Source organism: Daucus carota, chromosome 4 (genome assembly GCF_001625215.2).
Source record: "Daucus carota subsp. sativus chromosome 4, DH1 v3.0, whole genome shotgun sequence".
NCBI lineage: Eukaryota > Viridiplantae > Streptophyta > Magnoliopsida > Apiales > Apiaceae > Daucus > Daucus carota.
The window spans coordinates 49,016,650-49,038,957 of record NC_030384.2 but is presented as its reverse complement, the minus strand read 5'-3'; the positions used below and the strand labels follow the sequence as shown (position 1 = coordinate 49,038,957).

The window sequence follows — 22,308 nt, the reverse complement described above, 5'->3', positions numbered from 1 at the left end:
CAACCCGGTAATGCATTTAGCTAAAAATTTATCTAAAAATTAAATTTATAAATAATATGTATAAATTTTCTTTTAACGGCACAAAATTTTAATTTATAACAATAGTCGATCTATTTATGATATTCGTCGGACTGCCAGATATACGTAGTAAAATATCATATCATCTGCTTTTATATGTACATAATATATTTTAATAACAACTACATGAAATAATAGAATATTTTAATTTTAAAATATACTTTATAGACAGTTCAATGGAAATACAATTTTTTGACTCAACAAATTTTTACATAATCTTTTATACATATAATTTTACTAACTATTTTTAGCTAAAAACGTTAGACATACCGTATCTGATAATATGGGGAAAGGATGCGTTTGTGCTAATATCTTGGAATAAAGGTGAGGTGAACTCTATAAAATAACTAGCTTTTAACCCGTGCGAAGCACGGGCGGGTATAGAATTCATAATTTATTAATTATAATTTAAATTTTAGCATCATCTTATTAGTATTTTAGAATTGATGAATTGTATTTTAACTTGATTATATTTACTAACTGATTATATTTTTTGGATGACTACAAATTATACCAATGTCGGTTTATTATAATATAGTATATAAATTATATTTAAAAGAATAATGGTGGAGTTTTTATCTTGTACTAAGTGTTTGTAATTTAAGCCGTATAAAACTCTTTAATATTGTAAGAGTAAGAGAAGTTTACATGTGATAGACTTGTAGTTACAAAAGAGATGACCAAACCAAAATTTTGTACGACTACAAATTATACCCATGTTGGCTTATTATAGTATAGTATAGATAGTATAGATAGATGTTGGTATTAGACTATTAGTAAATCCAGAAGTAACTAATAAACTATTAAAAGTTTAAATCTACTCCACTGATTTTGTATGATCAATAGAAAGATACTCGATCCTAGTTGATTCTCACATAAACTGTTGAAGATACGCCGGATTCGATAGTGGTGGATAAGTCACTCATGGACTCATCGTGTTCTCTGTAAACATGAAAAATACACATACATAATTATAAGATTAAAATTAAATACGACCTTTCAACTTCAATATTCAGTTAGTGGCCACACAACTTACATATGAAAATGACTTCCTTTAATTAAAAACTGTAACCCAGTAAAAAAGGGGGAAAATATCTTGATAAAAAAAAGGGAAAATATAAAAATAAAAAACTTTGACAATTAATAGCTCATCTACTTTTTAATAAATATGCTCTCAAACAAGAAAAATGTTAAAATCCATCGGCCATGATAGTAAGTTCCGGGCTGACATATTATTGTAACAATATTTTAATGATTAGTTTAATTTTCCACTAAAAGGAGTCATTTTGTTGATCCGTTTCTTAAGAGATTTTGAAATTTATTTACCATCTCTCGATTTTTCCTATAAAAGAATTTATTGAATGTAATTTCAAGAGCCACAGGTGCGTACAAAGTTTTTTACATGAAAAACAAAAGATTAAAAAAATATAGTATACTATATCGCAGGAAATAATTTGCGCCAGATACATCGCATCAGTCGGAGAGAAAAAGGTTGGATGTGCATGTCAATTCACGTGTCCCCTTCCCATCTTTCTTTAAATTTATCCTTACCTTTTAAGAGAAAAGTAGAAAAATAACACACCCACAGGATAAAGTTGATAATTTTAGATTTTATCATATACTCCCTCCGTCTCTTATTACTTTTCATGTTTCTCTTCAGCGCGTTTGCCAATACACAATTTTGATCATTAATATCTTTAATTTCGTATTGGTATTAAATATAAAAACTTCATTGTATTAAAGTACTCGTGAATACGAATCCAACAAGATCACTCACGACTATATTTAGTCTTATAGATTAGACGTAAATTAGTAATTTATCTCATGTTATGAACAGTCCCGACATATGAAACGAGAAAAGAATAAAAAGACGGAGGGAGTACATTAAAATTAATTAAAATTATTAATCCTAGTCGTTTGTTATAGAAATTCGAGCCAAATGAACTGGAGGAATCTTGCAATAGAAATATACTCGTAGTGATGACTCACTCATTCTCGATTCTGATAAGCTCGCTACCTGTCTCCCCCTCATGTCCTTCAATTATTGCCCCCACCTTCATATATTCCTTTTCTTTTACTAATTTTATTTAAATAATTACTATTATTTTTATTCAATACAATAGCAATTAATTTAACATATTGTAATATTGTAAATCTTATTATTTCCTTCTTATTAAATGTATATTGAATTTGATTTTTATTAATAATTAATATCAGCCTACATATTTTCCTTGCTTTGATTGTATTTTAATTTTCGATCAAATATAATCATAACTAGAGAATTTAATACATAATAAAAATTTAAAAGGGGAAGGAGATAAAATGACATGCGTCACCATCACCCACACTCAATCGAAACGTCCAAAATAACCCATCAACAACCGGGCCCACCAGGAACCCACCTCCACCCCCGGTTTCTGGTATCCTGTTTCCGGTTTCACAAAACCGCTCTTCCTCTCATCCACTATAAATACACCCTCTCCCCCACTCTCAGCTTTCAATACAACAAACAACTCAATAACAACTTAATTACACACACTTAAAACACACACATATACATACAGAGGTATTTACAGAAGCTATTATATGGCGTATTTGAACAGAGTATGGGCAGCAGCGACGGTCGCCGTCGTCAACGGCCACACCGATCACGGCGGCCAGACGTTGAAGTCCGGTCTCCGGTCAATCCAGCACGGACGCCGGCGATTCTCGTCGTCTTCGTCTTCCGGCGCCGATCACGTCGATGTCCGGCCGATTTCCAGCATCGCCGGAGCCGATCACGGCGCAGCAATTATGAATTGCGGCGGAGATGAGGTGAGGAAGCAAGCTGATGATTCACTCCGGCAAGTTATGTACTTGAGCTGCTGGGGACCTAGCTAAGAGAGATCAGTGAGAGCGAAACGATCGGAAAAATATTAACCGGCGGGTCGGGTGTGGTGAGAGTGAACTGATCGGAAAATGTGACCGGCGGTGTGGTCGGGTCGGATTAGATGTATATATGTAAATGTAAAGTAGATTGAAGTGGACTACTCTCATCATCTGTATTACTATATCACCGCAATGAAAATGCAAATAATGAGATGAAATGTTAACTTTTTCGCATCACTGTGCTGTTTCCTTGTGTGTGTTCATTTTCTTAGATTGAGTTTTATAACTGCAGTAAAAACTCGATTGATTAATAATGCTCTCATTCGAAGACATTATGGGGGTGTTTGGGGAGGGCTTAAAAGCCCAGCTTCTGGATTATAAGTTATAAGCACTTATTCGTACCGTTTATGTAAGAAGTCAAGAAGCACTTATAAAAAGCTAGCATTCCTAGCTTTTGTTTCAGGATTTCTGCTTATTTGCCAAACACTTTAACCACTTATAAGTCTTAATTTACTTCTAACTTCTGCTCCACTTATTTATTTTAAACAAAAAACACTTATTTTAAGCTTATCCAAACGCCACTGTATATGTTTAATTAAATTATTAATGTTTTAACTGTAACTACGGATATGAACACTGAGTAACTGGTAAAATTTTACCATTCATAACAATAAAAAAGAGTGATTTACCGGTCAAGTTTATCACAATATTTTTTCTTCGGAATTAGTCAAGTTTTTCATAACAATCAAATAAGAGTGATTTCTCTTCGGAATTAGAGGTCATTTAAATTCGAAATTTCAATCTAATAGTAATAGTTTTCATTGGGGTAAAACAAGTTTGATTCGGTTAATGAGAAATTGAGAATAGAACACAAATTTGCAGGTTCAGAATCAGAATCAGGCTTTGGTACAAAAACTAGCAGGAGTAATTTGTGTCTCTCCTTATATTAATTGTTCTATTATCTATATTTTTGAAATATTATAATCTCGATGATGGTCATGGATGTGACATCGAATGGATAAATAATCTAGATTGAATTTGTCAAAGATGTTTGAGAATGAAAGTACTTGTTTAACAGATAAAAAAGTAGCACCAACAAGAAATTATCATTAAAAAAGTAGGCCACTTGTGATACAAAGCTATCAATCCTATCATTATGAAAGCAACAAGTATCTACTACTCCCTCCGTCTCTTTATTCTTTTCCTATTTGGGATGTCGGTACTGTTCATAACATGAGACAAATTACTAATTTACATCTAATCTATAAAACTAAATATAGTCATGAGTGATCTTGTTAGATTCGTATTCACGAGTACTTTAATACAGTGAAGTTTTTATTTTTAATGCTACTACGAAATGAAAGATATTAACGATTAAAAATATGTATTGGCAAACGTGAAAAGTACAAACAGGAAAAGTATTTAGAGACGGAGGGAGAGTAAAATTAAGTATTTTACATAGCTTCCATTATTGACTCACCTGGCAGTCACTTCTGTCATTGTATACTTTTGGGCTTTTGAACTAGTGGGCTGGGGGTGGGATGTTATTTTGGGCTGGGCTTTCTGTTTCTTGAGCAATAACTATGGTATTAGTTCAAATATGTCCATGCCAACATTTCTTTTTGTCCTGTACTAAATGGACCTTACTGAACAGACAAGAAAACAGATGTATAACAACCTGTTGCATTGTGTTCAGATGATCAACATGAAGGAGTTTCCCAGATTACATTTTTTTATAGACCCCTTAATCTCATCGTTGCTTGCAAATTGCAATGCGGGTACGTATATTCGGGTTATTGTATGGTATAGTTCCATGTTTTGTGCATGTATAAATACAATGAGCAGCCGTTTTAGTCTTGGAAACAGGTAGAAATGGCAAAAGCAACAGGAATGCTCTTCAACTTTGTTCAAATCTTACTACTTCTCCTCCTAATCATCTCAGTTGCTGATGCTGGAAGTATTCCTCTAGGCAGTAAGTAACTCCGCGTATACTGTGACTGCTTGGCAAAACTTATTTTTTAGAAATAAAGCTTTATTTATAAAGAAAAGTACTTATAATTCTACTTTTTTCGGAAATAATCTTATTTTTTTTGCTAAGTAACGAATATAAAACACCTCTATAAAAAAAATTATGAAAATATGCATTTTTTTTTTAAAAATAAGCCCTTTAATTTTCAAAAAAAAGACAAGGCCGCTATAAATATATCTTGTAAAAGCTCACCTATACCGAAACTTAAAACTAGTACCATCATGTCTTCATTGAGACTCGAACACTCGACTTTTATAAAGGGAAACGGATACATCATACACAAGTCTCCACCAATATCCAGTAATGGAACTATCAACTTTCATTCTTGAATTTTTTTTCTGGGCAATTAAATAATTTCTGCTTTCTTGTTGAGATTCTGCATGACAATTTTATTGGACTTGGTTGCAGTTGGGTTCAAGACAGTGGTATGTAATAAGGTGTACGGAGCAGAAAATGGGGATACATGCTCCACAGTGTCTGCTGCACTCAACATAACACCTGACTTCTTCGGCTCAATCAATCCCAACCTTAACTGCAGCAACATCTTTGTCAGCGAGTGGCTTTGCATTAACGGAACTCTTATCTAGTTATCACCCTGTTCCTTTCATGAGATTGATAATGTTGGAAGTATGTTATAATTGTTTCATTTCTAATTTATATAGTCAGGTAAAGAGGAGTGTTAATAAATTGTTTAGCGCGAGAACCATAAGAATTATAAACAAATTGTATAAGTTATGAGCAATATGTTACGGATTTTGTAATGTTTCCAAATCTATTTTTGAATGTCATAGACTCATAGTAGATAATTTAGAAACAGTTTGGTTTGTGGTTAACGAGCTCGGTGAATGAGAATCAGAATCTCAAATCCATATATCAGTGTTTGAATTAGTAATCCATATATCATTCTTTACCCTCATTTTTATTTTCACTCACGATCCAAACACCCACTTAATTGTCATATTTAAGAAAAGATTTTGAAAATATTTCAATACCCCAGACATATTCATGAATTATGGATTCGATGGGAGAGTGATAAATTTAACTCAATTATCTCGGCTTCATTCCTTTCAATTATAATTATAATCAACCAAATTTTATTTTATTTCTTTTGGGATTGATTTGATATTTTATAGTCATAGATTTAGTAATCGGAGCGTTCATTATAAATCATACATGATCCAGTGATCCAACGATTATGATTGACCAAATAGGCAATAGCCCACATAACTCTGATTTTCTCCAACGGTCATTAAATTTAAAAACACAATATCTTCAAAATCAAAACGCATCTATCTTCTCTCTCTAAATCACGCTTCAAAAAACCTCTAATAATTCATCAAAATCACAATCAATCACTCTAATTTTCAACACCCATTTCAAGAAAATGAATGTTCTTCAAGACCCAGAAGCCGAAAACACATCCGATCTTCGAATCTGGGACAATGCAGCATTCGACAATGGCGACTCACAAGATTTCACATCACTCAAAGCGCCACAACTTGTGTCTGTATTCAATTCTTTTGAATCTGATGATTCAACTAAAGAAAATCAAAGCCCTTTTGTTTTGAATTCTCAGGCAAAGATTAGGCCTAATGGGCTCGGAAACTCGAAAGTGAAGCCTCTTGGTGAGCAGGATCAAGAACTCAAGAAAATTGATGGTGAAATTGAGGAGACTAAGAAGGCAATTGACAGGCTTTCGTCAAGATTACGAGTTCTTGAAGCCGAAAAGGCGAAGAAATTGAAGAAGATTGTGGAAAAGAAAAAGGGTTCTGGTTTGGGGCTTTCGGAGATGAATCCTGTGGAGGCAATGCAGAGTAGGCGTAAATCTTGTTTTTGGAAGTTACAGGAGATTGGTGAAGAGAAAGTGGTTAAGAAAGAAAGGGGAAAAAGTGTTAGCCCGAAATCGAGAAAAGGCCTTTCTGTGGCAAGAAATGCAGCTACTACAATTGGGATAAGGAAAGGTGTGAAGAAAGATGAGGGAGTTCTGGAATCAATTCAGCCTAAGAAATTGTTCCGGGATGTGGAGAAATCAGGGGTTTCTAAGAAATCAACGAGGCCTGGTAGAGTTGTAGCGAGTCGGTATAATAGTAATCAGAGTACAATTCAGGCTGCTGTGAAGAAAAGATCTTTGCCAGACAATGATAAGGATGAGAGTAAGAGGTGTGACAAGAAAAGGGCTTCTTTTGTTGCGAAAACTCCAGGGAATGGTGAGAACCGAGTGAAGAAGAGATGGGAAATTCCAAATGAGATAGTTGTTTTTAGGAATGGGGAAGCTGATGAATCACCGCCATCTGTTTCTGTAGTGCATGATTTGATTCCAAGTATCAGGATTTCCCGGTGTGTGAATGAGACTCCTCGTGACTCAGGGCCTGTGAAAAGAATGTCTGAAATGGTGGGAAAGAAATCATTCTTTAGCATTGAAGAGGATGATGTGGATGTGGAAGCATCAGTTTGTCAAGAACTGAGTTTTGTAGATGAAGATGCTCAAGGGGAAGTATAATGTTTAGGTTGAGTTACAAGTGAGGTTTCGTTTTCTGTAAAATCGTGATAAGCATTCTTTGCTTTGACACATTCTCTAGTTTAATTCCTGTGTTTTTGCTATAAATAAAAAAGTAGTGTATTGTGTTTCACACTATCTCAATTCTCATAATGGAATGAATTTTCTTCTGCTAATTTAGTTATGATTTGTTTATTGATTTTGACAGTTGTTACTTAAATAATGTGATCAAATAGATTTGAAGGCAGATGAATTTTATGACAGAAACAGAAGAGCTAAACAGCATAGCTCTGTGGAGAAGATTATGTTTCTGCTTGTCATTTTTGGTGCTTGATGATACACCAGAAAGCTTCTAAGTCCTTCTCAAGATTGCAATGTGAACAAAGTAAATTTTAAATCTCATGTTGTTACTATTAGTTTCTTGGAAGTTAAACATCAATGTCCATGTGAAGCAACCGCATACAGCAGTGCTATTACAGCCACTGATATGGATAATCGTGTAGGTGTAGCAGCATTAGCTTGCGGTTACTAAGAGTATAAAAGTAGGCATTGTTCATGACCTTGTAAAAATTTGGTTGAAATGTTTGCTATGATAATTGATACACATATGATTAAGTTTTTTAAACACTCCTGAGCTGCTCTTCTTGGTTTAATTTCTCATAGATTTCTTAATATGGAACAACTTACCTTGGCTTGGGTTAATGAGGCAGGGTATGCTTTATGAAACTCAATTAGCTCAACATTGTGCATGCAGTACCAGCTTGAGGCATTTTTTAATACCATTTATCTTCTCTTCTTGGATTGTGAATTGTGATCGTCTTCCTCGTGTTTCTTGGAACTGCTAAAGTCTTTCATTTGAGTCTGTGTAAACTGTAAAACAAGAGAAGAACCTTCAGAGGTGAGAAAAACTTAGAGATTGGTTATGGAAGTATGGAGAGTGGAGATTGGCACCAACACAACCAGCTGAATGAAAGAGGACAAGCAAGGAAATAAGTAAATAACAAATTAGATTTTTAAGTTAAAAATTGAAAAAGAAAAAAAGAAAAAAAAGAAGCAGAACTATGTTTAACTTTTTGCTTAAACCTTTTTCAGATAGAACGTAAATAACATGTGTATATGTGATTTATAAGTTATCAGAAAAATCAAAAAAAAAAAACATTGTGTAAATGTTACAAATAGATGTTAAATTTTGTATATTAATTATTAAGCTTAAAATAAATAGATTAATTTATTTCACCAGATAGAAGAATAAGTATTTGAATTGATATAATTTATAATTTAATAAGAGTGTGATTTTTCATTTATGTTAAATATTTATTATTTTCAAGTAAATACAATTAAAAGTACGACCGAAGAGAATAAAGTAAGAAGAACATCATGTTAAAAGAAAATACTAGAAGTTTTTCTTTTTCTCTTTTCTCTCTAGCCTCTCTATTTTCATCTCCGACGGGGCTTCCATCGGTTTTCCGGTGGAAAGCCCCAAATCTTTCCGTTTGATTGCTAGTTTTTTATTGTTCTTGCTTTTTCATTGATTTCCTCAATAAATCTCCCTTTTCGGGAAAGGTTTTTTAGATCTACATCACCGAAACTTTCGATTTTCGTTCTTATTCGTTTCCAGAGGCCTTTTTGGATTTGTGAGTGGATCGATTATCTCTTAAGCGTCGTGTGCAGATCTAATTGTTTTAGTTTGTTTTGGTTATAGTTTGATTTCTCTCCCTAGTGAGAGTGTGTGCTTTTCTCTCCTTCTTTTGTGAGAGTGGTTTGGATTCATCGATAAAAGCCTTTTGGGAATTGCATTTGTGGTCGATAGCTCAAACGGAGTTTTTGAAAAAGATGGTGAACACAGAGCAAGGATCTATACATGTACCATCGTCAATTTCAACATCGCTTATTTGTCTCATCTTGGGTATGAAGACAAGCATGTTAATTTTTTCTATGTTTGTTCGACTCGATCATTCTTGTAGATGCCGTATGGCTATTATTTATTGAATTCTCTCATTTTCTTCAAAAAAAAAAAAAAAAAAGAAAATACTAGAAATATGCTTCGTTTTTCGATATTGTAAAAACATTTTATTTCTGATCACATTCCTCGCCCATTTGACCCGACCCGGTTAATTAAGTTTCTGAGCTTCCTCATTTCATTTGGGTCCATAAACCCTAAACCCCCAAAAGGTAAATTAACTTCACAACAGTGATAGCTTCTTCAAAACTTATCAAAAAGATTCCACAAGGGGTTTCAAAGATGCCCTTTTTATCAAATTGTTTTTTCTTGAACCGGAGTGCAGTTAAAAGACATTTGTTTTGGGCAAGAAAGCTATCAATTTCAATATGTAAATCTCAGTCAGCCTCTGCTGTAAGTATTTTTACAACCCTTTTAAGCTGCTTTATACCACCCACTTGTATGTAATATTGAGATTATTGAATCAGCTTGGACTATTACAATGTGTGTGTGCAGGTAAGATGATTTGAAGCCTATTCGTATTATTGTTTGTTTACGCGCTAAGTGCTTTTGAGCTTACTTACTTTATTTTTCGTTGTGTTGGATCACTTGATTTTGAGATAGTTTAGGTTTCCGATATCTGAGACAAAGGTTGCAACTTGCCACGAGCCTACGGCGGTGAACGCTAAATTTAATAATTGTATAAATATGTTTTGGCAGTGATTAGATACAAATGTACTTTACAGTTTACTCGAGTCTTAAGGATTTTTAAGTGAAGGCTATTAGGCAATATATTATAAGCACACAATGATAGAAAGTTGCCTACTAAAAGCTATTTAATCAGTCCTAAAATTTAGGAATATTTGTGTTTTTAACATTGGGATTTAGTATTGGAGGTTGAATGAGGCTGTGATTTGTATATAGCCATGAAAGTTCTGTTGTATATTTTCTGTTGGAATTGTATATCAGTTGCACTCCATGATATCTAGATTTTGTGTTTTCAAACCACCTTTCACCCTGTTTTTATTGGCCTGATCTCCTTCGAGGCATAACCGCTGCTTTTCTACTCTACTGTATCATACATAGCTTTCTAAGCTTCTGTACTAATAGCTGTATTCCTAATACAGAACTCTATTACATCAAGCTCAGTTAAGTTCTTCTGGACATGTCCAATCTTCTTGATGCTGAGCACTCCCAGAATCAGATATCATGTAGCATCATTATCAGTGCAGGCATCTCCTCTGGAGAAGGAAGATGTGGACGAGGTCTTGAGTCAAATTCTTTCTGCTATAGAGATCACACCTAGCTCTAGTAAAGAAATCTGTACATTTCACATCGAGAAACTCTGCAAGGCCAAAAAACTTCAGCATGCTTCCAAGTTACAACAGTCCCTGCACAATAATCACATATTCCTCAGTCCTCGTGCATATGATCTTCTTTTGGAAGCCGCAGGTGAAGTGAATGACGTTGATCTTCTGCTACAAGTTTTTAAGGATGCACTGTTCTCAGGCGAATCTATGAATCCAACTTCTTTTCGTAACTTCGCCAGAGGTTTATCGAAGATGACTGATTCTGTATTACTACTGAGATTTGTCCAAGAATTATCAGAGCTGACCTTTCCTAGGAGCGTTACAGTTGTAAACAGGGTCATCTTTGCCTTCGCTGCATGTGGACAGGTTGATAAGGCCTTGGTAGTATTTGATCATATGAAGACACTAAAATGTAAACCAGATCTTGTCACTTATAATACTGTATTGGGGATTTTGGGCCACATCAGGAGGATAGATGATATGCTTCAAGAGTTCGGCTCCATGAAAGAGGTAAAAATTGTCCCAGATATCATTACTTATAACACATTATTAAACAATCTACAGAAAGTTGGGAGATTAGACCTCTGTTTAGAGTTGTTAAAAGAGATGAGTGGAAAAGGAATCCAAGCTGATTTGCGAACTTACACTGCTATGATTGAGGGCTTCGGTCGATCAGGAAAGATTGAGGAATCCCTAAGGCTCTTTGATGAGATGAAGTTTAAGCAAATCTGTCCATCTATATACATATATCGTTCACTTGTCGACAATTTGAAGAAAATGGGGAAGTTGGAGCTGTCAGTTACTCTTGCTGGAGAGATGAATGCAAGTCTTCCTGGGCTTGTCAGTTCGAAGGACTTCAAAAGGAAAGATTGATAGTTTAGCACTTGAAACTATAAGGTGAATGTTCCCTTACATTATAATGTTGCTGTAGTATTGATTTTCTAATTGTGTAATTATCTTTCTGTATTTGTTAATTTTTTATCTGTACGCACAATTAACAAAAAAAACTCTTTCTTAAGCAAATATGAATGACTGATTTAGTTTTGCATTTTTCTTTAAACAGGTGGGACAAGGCACAAGGGAGTTTAGACTTGTGATGGCTACTGTCAGGTCTCATGGACGCATAGTTGGCTACTTGCTAGGAGTTATAAGCATGACTGGCTTATCTTGATACCACATGTGGTCGTAGAGATCATCGTAAATATCTATAACCTATTGCTTTGTGAGGAAGGACATGACGCCAGAGCTATCCAATGAAGGACAATGGAGTGCCTCTATGGGCTGTCACTGTGAGCTACGCCAGAGTTATATAGATCTAACGCTGTTTAATGATTCTTCTTCACATTTTCACTGCTTCAGTTGTAATTTTTTAAGCTCTTGCAGAGTTGCAGTTTGTGGTCACCTGTTGACTTGTTGGAAGAATAGATTGTCGGTTACCCCAATTTGATTAATAATTCAAATGTATGCTGATTTGTATTTGACATTTTATATACTTCTCATAAGAATTTTTTTATTTTTATTTTTATTAATCAATATAGAATAGAGTTGGATCGTGTAAAAGCTTTACCATTTTACTTGTTAAAGGAGAAGAAGATTTATTGACAAAAAATATATTTACATACATACCAGTGAAGTTGTTATATCAAACAATTCTATAAATTGATAATATTATTGAACTCCTCACACTAAAATCATATATATAAAAAGATATCGATAATAGCGTCAAAACATCATTTCGGGGATGCATAATAAAGTAAAATAAAACTCAAAATACAATTCATTTTAGGAAAACAGTTTCAGTTATATAAACAACAAATAGCTTTAATAAAATCTTTTAAGAATATGAGAATTTTCGTTTTTTTAGTTCTTCAAAATAATCCCAGCAACATGGCCTTCAATATTAGTAAAATATAATTTCATAACACTACTCATTTTAATGACTAACTTAACAAAATATTGAACATTTCACTACTTGATACACATTTTAAGATATTTCATAACATTACTGATACTCAACATAAATGACTAGCTTAACGAAATACCGAAGATATTACTGGCCAAACCAAGCACGCATTGATTTTGGGATTTAATGAAAACGTGCTTTCCATAGGTAAAAATGATTCTTTCAAATAGCAAGAATGAGAATACATGTTTAATCAAAATAAGCAATGAACTGTGTTTGTGAAGTCTTAGAGACCTTGCAAATAATTCTGAAATCAAGTAAAATTTAAATAACATATCTCAACTTTGTCTCCTATATTAAACCTACAAGAGCTCTCGGCAAAACTGTTTTGATACTTCCAAAAACATGCTTCTCAATAATATCAGATCCTGCTGGAGTCTCTTCCGAAAATGAATCTTCTACCCCAGTCCGACACCACTAAGAATCTTGTGCGCCAGCTGACTTGCTTGCTAGAATTTCAAAATTTTGAAATATAATAATCATGTGTAACTTGTAAGAGCAAAAAAATTACAATTTTAACTACGACAAATTCTATTTAGAAACAGATTAACTTTTGAAGAATGAAACTACCTTGCATACACGGAGTACCACAACCACTGACTGCCGTGTCCAATTGATACCCAATCCCAGGGAAGCTGAAATTGCGCGGCAGTTTGCTCTCCCCCTAACGGAGCAAATTGCCCCAAATGTTTATACCTGAAATTTTATCAGGTGGATACGAAATCTTTTCAAATACTTGCATGACATAATAATTGATGTATGTTGTACCACTCTAATTGTATGCATAAGTGTTAAGAGTGCTAAAGTTGCATGCAGTATCTATCTATAAGCAAGCCTTGTGGCAGATTAAGTGTTCATACCTAAATGGTTTAAATCTGTGACGACCTTCTTCCCTAAACCTTCCTGGACCTTCCGGATTCCTTTCACATTCCTCCATCCGATTGAAACAGGTAGCAAGGTATTTGCCTTCTTGAGCAGCCACCTGAAACATCACAAGCCATAGACGATGACATGAAGAACCTGTATAGAAGAGTAGAGGACTTGAAGCTATATCGAAAGTACAATATTCTTACCTGTGCAGTTGCGGGAAGCATTTTCATCTGCGAGTCCACTTCAGAAAGAGCTGATTTGAACTTTTCAATATCTAACTCTTCGTCCGCCTGAGAATTCTTCAACAACTGAACAAAATTGTTCAATTGCTTTTTCTTCAAATACAGCTCGACTTGAGGATACCTCTCTATGATATCATTAACGACTTCTTTGAAATCATCCACTTTAAGGGAGCCTTGTCCTTTCTTATCAGCCTTCTTGAATATTTTGTCAATATCATCCTGAAAGAAAATATTTCCAAGCATTAATATTCATTTAATTTCAAATTTTCTTTATTCTCATAGGGAAAAGTCATATAGTCTGTCACCACATTGAAAAAATGGTTGGAAAAAATATTCGAAGCACAAGTTGCATGATTTACTTTGTCGAGAAAACAGAGGAAACATACCATCACTTTACGTTGATTTATTGTTGCACAATCACCTAAAGCATATATGCTCTGAGTTCCTTGAACTCGTAACCATTCATCAGTTGCCAAAACTCTCCTGTTACCCTGTGGCAAAAAACATAAAGCTAGCTCAGAGAAAGAATCACACCTAATATTGAACATATCAAGAGTGAACATGAGAATTATCCATCAGAAAATATTACGGTATTATAGATACAACAAACCTGACCAATTTGCTTCATGAAATCCAAAACAACAGGTCGAGAACCTATACCAGTTGACCAGACAACCATACCATATGGTATGGACTGGATTTCTCCTGTAGATCTTTCTTTGGTAGATATGTCCTTATCGGTTACTTTCATAACTACAGATCCAGTTTTTAGTTCAATTCCATCTCTTTTGAATTTATCTTCAGCAAATTCAGTAATCCTTTTGTCAAACCTGTATAAAACAGAAAATGACACAACGATGGCAACGTTAAAAATTACATTTCAAATGCATATGCTTTTTTGGGTGTACCGTGTACATAGTTTTTATGTACCAGAGAGATTACGGTTTAAAACCATGTCCTTTTAAGGGGGGAAGGGCGGGGAATAAGTCTTTTTCACTACTCACTAAGTTCAGTCACTATACAGTGGAACTTTCCACATCTCCTTACAAAAATATAACCGAAGGTACCAGAACAAAGCAAATATGTATACTAATAATAGGCCAAAATAGTGTAATCTATTCACCCACTGGTAATACTGACTAATCTAACGATGCCAGGCAAGATCAGCAGCATCTATTTGTTTGTAGTTCCATAATAAGAGAGATGTGTGTCCTGCTATACTAAGCTTTGTCTAAATTGAAGTATTTACTAATAATTTACATTTTCTCCCAATAAAAGAATTTGAACATGATAACTGAATTCTAGATCAAAACTTACATAGTCAATATGTGATCAGTGGCCTCTAGAAGAGTAATCTTCACATATTGTTTTAGAGTGGGATACAACTTGGCTAAATCTTCATGCACAAAGTCATGAAGCTCTGCTGCAAACTCCACTCCTGTCGGACCACCACCGACAACTACAAAATGAAGGATTCTCTCCCTCTCTTTATCAGATACACTCGGAAGGCTAGCCCGTTCAAAACAGTCAATCACACTCCTCCGAATCCTCTGTGCATCCTCAACTTCCTGTTTTCAAGCATCTAATTAGACCCGCAGATAATAATATTAGCGTTAGGAAGCTCCATTGAAGGACTTGAATGATCTTTATCCAATCAAAAGTGCAATTGATATACTCGGACATTCAAAACTAAAAACTCCTGCAGACAAATTACCTTCAAAAAGTGAGTGTTCTCAACAACGCCGGGGATATTGAAAGTATTTACTTGTGCTCCCATTGCTACCACCAAGTAGTCATAGTCTACTTCAAATTCTTCTTTTTTACCCACTTTTGAATCTTGAGTAGATCTACAAAGGACTTTCTTGTTCTCAGCGTCAATCTTAAAGCATTCAGCTTCCCTGTATTCCACGTCTAGACCATTCTGCAAGACCAAACAATATATGCAATTTCGACATTAGTAATCAATACAGGGATTGCCAGTCAATAAACAGCGGTAATCAGCAAAAAGTCACATGGCCAGAAAGTTCAGTTAAAACAGTACTCTGAACCATATCAAATAGGACTGTACATTAAATTCACTTATAGTTGATAACCATTATTTTTTAGAAACCAGGAACTCGGTGTTTTTAAACTACAGTCCAAATCTTAAATTTGAGTAGATTAGTGCAAAACTGAGCGTTATGACATCATGTTTTATGCAAATTTATCTCATTACAAACAAGTAAGCCAAACAAAAAACATCAGAAGCAAAATTTGGTACATCTAAATGCTTTGGCTCACCGAATTTGCAATACTACGAACTGGCTCAACAATACTACGAGCTTCAACTGTCCCGACTGTCACGCTAGGCAACAGAGGAGTAAATGCAAAATAATTACGTGGTGAAACTATTTGAACTTCATACGAAGGATCCTTCAAATTTTTGAGAAAGGAAGTGCTTGCCCATCCAGTTCCAAGAACAACCACTTTCTTTTTGTTGACACGCTTTCCAGCAGCATGACCAGCATCGGCATACGCTCCATTGAATGGTCTGGCCCCAGAATAAACCACCACACCTCCACTACTGCATTCGAAAGCAAATAACGTTATACAAAAAATCAAAGAAATCAAAAAATTCCTTTTACACAGCGTAACATTCACCCAGAACAATTAAAAATCATTTGTAAACTAGACCTAGCCATAAAAAATGTGGGCAAGTGTGTGTCAATTGGTTAATATTAAATTACTTCCGGGTTTTTTAATCATCTAATGGATTCTCCCTCATATCTTCTATATTAGTAGATGATTACATAAAATCTAACATCTAATATAGCAGCATTCATATTTAAACAACAGATATGAAATCAAAAAACAACATAATCTCCCTTCCTAGTTCCTACACAACATCCCCCTGGACAACTCCCCCCCCCCCCTCCCTCCCCTCTCCATAGACAAAATCCCTCTCTCTATCCCACTCTCTCCGTAGATAAAATCCCTCTCCATCTCACTCAGACAAAATCTCTCCCTCTCCCTAGACAAAATCTCTCTCTCTCTCTACAAACTCTCTCTCTCTCTCTCTCTCTCTCTCTCTCTCTCTCTGTCCCCCTCCCTAGACAAACTCTCTCTCTCTCTGTCCCCCTCCCTAGACAAAATCTCTCTCTCTCTCTCCATCTCACTCGAAAAAAAATCTCTCCCTCTCCCTAGACAAAATCTCTCTCTATCTCTCCCCCCCTCTCCCTCCCACATACAGTCAATAGCCACAAACATACATGATACATTCACAAACACAAATCTCCAAAACAAAATCCAAAACACATTACAAAACATAATAAATTTCTCAAAAAACACACAGAAAATATACCTGACAGTAGCAACAACCAATAACTTTGTCACAACAGGATGCTTCGTAAACACACTGGTCGCTCTTTTATAAAACGTACTCATCTTCTTCCAAACCCTAATTCCACCTCTCTCCTCTCTCTCTCTCTCCCTCTCTCTCTTCTTCCCTGCACAAAGCTTGTGCTGTGTTTATATATAAAAAAGGGCGTCTATATGCGGCAACGAGACCACATCATTTCACAATATAATATAAATATTTATTTCCTTTTCCGCAAATAATGGAAAAGAATATTAAATTCGAAAACAGTTCCTACATGCCTTGTTGTAGAGTAGCGACCAAGTTACGGAGCTGAATTTACGACGCTGCCCTCCGCTTAATATTCACTGGTCGTTCCTATGAAGTGGGAGATGTGGGGTATGTCAGACAATGTGCTCCGAGAAATTCGGACACGGTGCCGCGTGCAATACTAGCCGTTGGATCAGGAATTTTAGATCCGTGTCTTCTGCTTCACAGCCTGGAAATTTCTGGAATAATTTATTTTTTCCTTTAGAGTATCTGGTATTTTTTGCATTTTTAGAGATTTTATTGTTGTCAAAAAGGAAATTAGGATAGTGAAATATATTTTGTGCTTCTTTTTTTTTTTTTTTACTTTAGTGTTGTAAGACTCCGAGTATTTTGCAGTGTGCACTATGTATTTTGTATAAACTAATCTTATAAATATCGGTTTATAACTTGTAATAATTGATTAATAAATACTAATATGATATTTTAATAAAATTAAAAATAATTACAATAAATAGATGTTATAATTATATCATATATTGTATACTTATATATATGATATGATTTTTGTTCATATTTATTATATTTTGTATTAAATTGAATAGAATTATTTTATTATAATCTGCAAGGATTGTTCCTAAATTTTTAGAAAAATTTATACACAGGTGACTTAAATTCTTTCATATAAATTTAAGCAAAGGATTGAATCTAAGCAAAATTTGGTCCATAACAATTAGCGGCTGCATTTGGACTATTTGGTTGGGGATGAAAGAAAATAGTATTTTTAGTCACAAGGACTGGAAAGTCTGGAATCATGCCACAACAACTTGGCTAATTAAAGTTAGGTCCTTCAAATGATTCTTAACAATTAATCCATCAGGAGCTTCCCCTTACATGATATGGTACAATTGCAATCACAGACTTGGAGGACAATATCATCTTCATATACTCTGGTCTATGTATAGTAGGATCCCCCAGAGATGCTGAAAGGCAAGCTCTGTTATTTTTATAACATTAATTAAGCAGACTGCATGAATTTTTCATCCTATGCACAGACTCAAAGTTGTTAGAGGAAAAATTTCTAAGAGGCAGAGCTGGTGCAAAGATGAGAATGAATCTGGAAGAAAACAGTGACAGGGAGGAGCTCATTGGAGATTAAAGATTCAGAGTCCAATATGCTCCAAGAAATAATCTATTGGGGACTGATAGCTAGGTTGCCAAAAGGTGACAGGAAAAGAGTAAAACTCTTGCATACATGGTGTCAAGGGCCAACTACAGTCAGCCCGAAGAAAAATAATATGGGCAATTAAGATCCAGTCCAATAATTAATGGATAGTCAGGGTTAATTAGAAGCCCATCACATAGTATTATTTAAGGATTATAGATACATCCATAATATAAAGATATATTAAAAATCCTATTGACAGAACCAGTACAAGTGTACAACTGTACAACTTATTTCGAGCAGTTGAAACTAGTCACCATAGCTGGGAACCTCAGAAGACACGCCTAAGACAAAGTGAAATAGAATTATCTTTTCACAACACATTACAAACATTTCAGAAAATCCAAAACACACCGAGACAGTAATTAAGCAACTAACAGATGGAAAAATTATGGATCTTTCCGATGAAGGGTTTCATCAAATTGAACGTGCATGCGTTCACTTTGGATCAACCCATATCAAACGGAAATGACTCAGGCATAGGTGTGATTCTCAGGGATTAAAGAGGTACGATTATCAAGATGTACTCAGGAACGATAAGAAATCTTACAAGAAGAGCCAATAAATTATGGGCGATGTGTTGATTGGATTAAAAGAAGCTTTTCTGAAAGATGAAAACAAGATGGAGCTAGGAACTGATAACTTGGAGGCGCTCAAGGAGTGGGATTGAAAATGTTTCTTGGATCCCAACCATGCAAAAAGATCAGCAGCAAAGGAAGAGTGATCCGAACCTTAAACTGTTGGTGAGGCCTATAGACTATAGTGGAGAGTCAAAATGCACTCACAAGATACCTAACACAGATAGAGAGGCCATATATGCAGAGGGTTTGACTGGTGGTCATTAATTCGTAGGTTGTTTGGGCAGGGAAAGAGTTCTGGATTCCTGACACGGGGTTAGAAATTTGTCTGGGAAATTTTGAGACCATATCGGAGTGACTGTGAGAATGAGATGAACAACTAGATGATCATGGTGCACAGACGGTGGAGATTCCAAACCACGACGAAGAGAAAGTCATCCTGGTGTTAATGGGAATAGATCAACCATGAATGGGTCATCACTGATGAAGAAGAAGAATGGAAGGATTCTGCAGCAGGTGACAATTAAAAGGAAAATCTATATGCCTACCTGTTTAATAAATTTTTTTTGAAAATAGCTAATTAAAATGTTAAACGAATTTTTCTAAAAATATTAATTATGTTTAAACTATTACTACAAACAATATTAATTACAAATACTGATTTGAATTTATTACTAAAAACAATATTAATTCCAAATACTGATTTGAATTTGTTATTCTTTGTTTAAATGTATGTTACTAAGTTAATAGAATTGACGATGCTAATTTTTTTTTGGTTGCATGGTATGGGCTGCCATAGCTACAGACCTGACTGCTAGGAGGGACAATGACTTAAAAAAACTACTGGCATACCCATCTCAAGAAGAAGTAATACGCCTGTTAAGCAAAAGAGCAGAGAACCATGAAGACAAGATGTATAAAAATGCAAATTTTTATCCCACAGAATGATCAGGCGAGGAAAATCCTCTCTGATGACATTGGAATCCCATCCCTGACAGCGACTGAGAGAGGGCATATGCAGTCTGAAAATCTTTCGACCCATTTTACTCATCGTTATATCAGTTATATGGGTGCTATTTACAACATTTTTAATTACAGTATCTTTTAATCAATGTAATAACTAAATTTTGATGTGAAGTTTTTTTGATTTATGATAGATTTATGGGTTTTCTTGTTGGAAAGCATTTAATTAATTTATAAATCACCCACGCAATTCGAAATTAACCGGCATAAGGATCCTTTTTAAAACAAGCATAGCATGTTGCCATGTTGGTGTTTACATTGGCCGGGAGATTAACTTTAGCAAGTTCACATTTTTCAACAAATTTCAGCAAATCTAAACACACCTATAGTCTCAAATAGAATAAGGAGAGGAGACTTGAAATCTTAGTTGTAACTCAATGCTTTTGGATTAGTTCTATAGCATTTATATTGTATCAAAAAAATCCTTGTTACATATATTTTTATAAATTAAACATATATATCAAATTATAGAATGCAACACAACCGTAATAAATGTTTATATTTTTTTCAAAATTATAGAAAATACATTTTTCTTTCAAAATAAGATTTATTTTATATAATAAATCACGGTCAAACAGGTACAAAATTTAAAAATTCATAACTCAGGAACAATGATCAGATATTACCGAACACTCATTTCCCGTCCTAGGTCAAATATCATTCAGTGTATGTATATACATTAGGGTTGGGCGTAGAACTTTCCAGAATATACGTCTACCAGGTTAGATGTTGGGTTGGATTCGGCACACTGTTAGAGGTTTTTAGGTTAGGTTAGGTCAAGGACAGAGCATAATTGATGTGGTCATATATTTATATTTATATTTTGATTAAAGTTATATATATACAAATACTCATATATTTATGTTTTTATTTTATTGAAGATATATATTGAAGTAATAAAAAAATAATAATAAACAATATATATATATATACAATATCCTAAAAAATGCATGAAGGAAATACTCCCAAAAAACATGCACATGAAATTAAAAAAACTAAACTCTAGGTCGACTCTATTTTTTTTTTGTGAGCACATGAAACTACTATGTCCACATGTGTTCTGGTACTCCATGCTCAAAGTAACCAACCATAATGTCTCGTACAAGATATATAATGTGTGTGTATATATATATATTAAAAATAAAAAGTTCAATTTATTTAACATAATTATTTTATGTAATCAAAATGTTTTTGAAAATATTTCTGTTTATTTTTAATTTTTAATTGACATATATATTTTAACAAACCTTAAAAATTTCAAGTTTAAGCATACATATTTACACCATTTTAGTTTATCTAAGAATGATGCAATTATAAAGTTGTAGGATGATAAATTTATTTGATTATTGCATAATTGGTAATATATAATAAAGAAATATAAAGTTGAATTATATCACAAAAGTATTATCACAATTAATTCCAATATATTATTTTAATTTGCTTTGTACTATAATTGACAAAATTATAAAGTCAATGAATCTCTCGATTTAAAACGGATATTTTCAATTTTTTTTTAATAAAAATGAGGATTTTCATTAATTAGGTAAATCATACAAAAGCATCTCCTGCTGGAGAATTTTAGCCATTTCATGGCTGCTTTTTCTTATGACATAGAGTTTTTCTTTCTAAAAGATTTGAGAAGGAAAACTCTTAAATATGATCTCAATTTTTGTAATAGGTATCGAAATAACTCCACCATGTTATAGAGATATACTCGATTCAAATTTTAATGAATTTTATCAGTTTATAAATATTAATGAATTGCATCAAATTTTTTTTAGTAGATTTTATATGAAATCTTCTAGAGTTTATGAGAGTCGTTGGAATTTAAGAGCAATATTTCAAAATCTTTATGGATAATGATATGATTTCAAATGATCAACATGGGTAGATATCCCAAATTAAATTTTTAAATAATTTTTAAATGATGTGGTATAACACATAATAAATTTTAATTTGGGGCGCATATCCATATTATTATGAAGAAAGTTACAATCTATGTTTTGACAACTCAATATTTGGGGAAACTTTTTTTTTTAATTCACATTTCTCATTTCAAATATCTTAAAATACACTTAAAAATCT

At 33.9% G+C, this 22,308-nt stretch overlaps 3 protein-coding genes across 3 annotated transcripts; 2 read left to right on the top strand and 1 right to left on the bottom strand.

Moving 5' to 3' along the window:
• Positions 1-6,359: 6,359 nt before the first annotated feature.
• Positions 6,360-7,475, top strand: LOC108217517 (uncharacterized). The gene has a single exon (XM_017390345.1). It carries the CDS (start codon positions 6,360-6,362, stop codon positions 7,473-7,475), a length of 1,116 nt encoding a protein of 371 aa, XP_017245834.1.
• A 2,098-nt stretch (positions 7,476-9,573) lies between these two features.
• Positions 9,574-12,240, top strand: LOC108216433 (pentatricopeptide repeat-containing protein At1g11900). Its single transcript, XM_017389194.2, has 3 exons — positions 9,574-9,825; positions 10,539-11,618; positions 11,785-12,240. Exons 1-2 carry the CDS (start codon positions 9,715-9,717, stop codon positions 11,592-11,594), a joined length of 1,167 nt encoding a protein of 388 aa, XP_017244683.1. The 5' UTR covers positions 9,574-9,714; the 3' UTR covers positions 11,595-11,618; positions 11,785-12,240.
• Positions 12,241-12,822: 582 nt separating this feature from the next.
• On the bottom strand, positions 12,823-17,413 carry LOC108216498 (external alternative NAD(P)H-ubiquinone oxidoreductase B2, mitochondrial). The gene is made up of 10 exons (XM_017389270.2): positions 17,137-17,413; positions 16,077-16,359; positions 15,511-15,717; positions 15,114-15,364; positions 14,407-14,626; positions 14,183-14,287; positions 13,758-14,015; positions 13,545-13,666; positions 13,255-13,380; positions 12,823-13,133 (listed from the first exon to the last, which is right to left on the bottom strand). Exons 1-10 carry the CDS (start codon positions 17,217-17,219, stop codon positions 13,046-13,048), a joined length of 1,743 nt encoding a protein of 580 aa, XP_017244759.1. The 5' UTR covers positions 17,220-17,413; the 3' UTR covers positions 12,823-13,045.
• Positions 17,414-22,308: the final 4,895 nt, after the last annotated feature.